Genomic DNA, 2,178 nt, shown 5'->3' with positions numbered 1-2,178 from the left:
ATAATAACGCGTTAACTTGCCCAGCCCTAATAATTTCAAATAATAAACCTAATATATTCCCTTTTAATATTGTGTAACTCAACAGTAATGGAGTAAAGCAAGATTTCATTAAAGGTCCCATTACATGGTGCTCTTTGGATGCTTTACTAAGACCTTAGTGGTCCCCTAATTTCAGCCTTAGTGCAGAACTACAGCCACTAGAGCCAGTCCCACAATGAGCTTTCCTTAGTATGTGCCATTTCTGAGTCGGTAGCTTTTGAGGAGGAGAGGGGGCGGGCAAGGTGGAGGCAGGGGGCGTGGCCTTGACCAACAGCCACTTTGCTCATTTGAAAGCCATTATGTCTCTCTCTCATGTGTGGACCATTTCTCTTGGCGAGCAAAGAAGAGAAAGGGGAGGTAACCTTGCTCCGTATGAACTCATAAGGGGCAAGATTCCAGATCAGCCCATCTAAGGTTTCATTTTCTAAAAAGCAGAGCAGGATACCCAGGGCTCGGTATATGTATATGTAGGTATATCTGCAGAGCACAAATCATATGAAACCAGTCCTTTAACCAACACTAATCGTCACCTGGCAGTGGCGTTAGGACACACTCTCCATCTTGCTTCTCATAGCCACTCGAGCAGATGCACACATGGCTGCCTTTAGTGTTGATACACTGCTCGTGCTCCTTGGTGCATACCGACTCTGGCTGGGAACACTCGTCAATATCTGGAAAAACACAACACAACTTGACTGAAACAATGTTTTCTCTCCTGATGACACATGGAAAGTGGACGTTACCAATAGGTGGTTACGTGTAGTAAAGGCAGAGACACCTTTACTCTGACCACATAAACTGTCAAATCACCAACCGGTTACAGTAAGGAGGAGGAGACACAAATTGTTGAAAGAATAAATCTGATATTTTAACTCCTTTATCAGAAGCCTAATAAGTCTCATTCCTCTGAGCCACAGGGCCACATTTTTGTCTGAGGACCACCGTTACACTGGATTACATGTTTATTTATTGTGAAAACAGCGGTGTAGTTTCTCTTGGTTTTGATCACATATACCATCCTGGTGATGCTATGAATACTCAGAAGCACATATTAATTAATTAATCTGCAGCTGAAAATAGTCCCCCTTTAAAGTGATATCTATTGTTTGAGTAACATAGCCTAAAAACTAAAATGCCCTGTTGTTATGGATTTTTATCTTCAGTATGAACATAGGAGTATAGTTGATTTTGATCTTGTCAGTATTTTAGGGCTGCAACTGACGATTATTTTTATTGTCGATTACTATGTTGAATATTTACTAAATTAGATTGTTGTCAATTGTCACCAACTCAAAAGATATTCAGTTTACCGTCATAGAGGAGTGACAAACTATAAAATATATATTACATCCGTTGTTTTGTTTTTAAATACTCCTAAAACATTCTTCTACAATTTATTTACGGCAAAAAAAAGGAGTGAATTATTTACGTCATACCTGTGCAGGTGCCCTCTGTGTCTTGGTACCCACTAGCACAAGCCTGGCACTTATCAGGACCGGCTCCAGTGCAGCCGGAGCACACTTTGTCACAGGCTAAGGGTTACAGAAATTTGTGAGTTTTGAATTTGATAGCACAAATACACATTACACAAGCTTTATGTTATCATGCAGTATTGTTGTGTCCAAATCTTACAGACCAAAACTGAGTGAGTGAATTATTACCCTCGCAGGAGTAGGAGCCTTCCGTATTAAGGCAGTATTGTTCTTCTTTACATGGAGAAGGATCTGTGGAGCACTCGTTTACATCTGTAACACATGAGATGAACTGCAGTGAGTAGACGGTGGTGTGCACACACAATATGGTTTGGCTGTTTTTTTCCTGTTTCCTTCAGTACATGGAGACTTTCTACTGGCCTTCTTACCAACACAAGTTTCCTGGTCATCCTCCTCCCAGCCTTCTTTGCACTCATCACAGTCCTGATTGGTCGCTCCATTGCAGGTTTTGCAGGAGGAGTGGCATTCTGCAAGGAAAGGTGAAGCACAAATTCAGAATCACAACAGATTTACTTTACATGATGATGTATATATGAAAAGGTCCCATGCCATGGTGCTCTTCGGTTGCTTTTATATAGACCTTAGTGGTCTCCTAATACCATATCTGAAGTCTCTTTCACAAAATTCAGCCTTGGTGCAGAATTAC

At 41.1% G+C, this 2,178-nt stretch overlaps 1 protein-coding gene across 1 annotated transcript in view; it reads right to left on the bottom strand.

The window, feature by feature from the left end:
• creld2 (cysteine-rich with EGF-like domains 2) overlaps positions 1–2,178 on the bottom strand; it is a 6,157-nt gene that overhangs the window by 1,647 nt on the left and 2,332 nt on the right. The window contains exons 6-9 of the mRNA XM_032505153.1: positions 1,901–1,999; positions 1,701–1,784; positions 1,476–1,571; positions 570–710 (exon numbers count right to left, since the gene is read on the bottom strand). Of these exons, the coding sequence (XP_032361044.1) occupies positions 570–710; positions 1,476–1,571; positions 1,701–1,784; positions 1,901–1,999 (420 nt within the window). The remainder of the gene's footprint in view (positions 1–569; positions 711–1,475; positions 1,572–1,700; positions 1,785–1,900; positions 2,000–2,178) is intronic.

This window comes from Etheostoma spectabile, chromosome 23 (assembly GCF_008692095.1).
Source record: "Etheostoma spectabile isolate EspeVRDwgs_2016 chromosome 23, UIUC_Espe_1.0, whole genome shotgun sequence".
Classification (NCBI taxonomy): Eukaryota; Metazoa; Chordata; class Actinopteri; order Perciformes; family Percidae; genus Etheostoma; species Etheostoma spectabile.
Note: the sequence above shows the minus strand (reverse complement) of the source record. Positions and strands in the feature narration are given on the sequence as shown.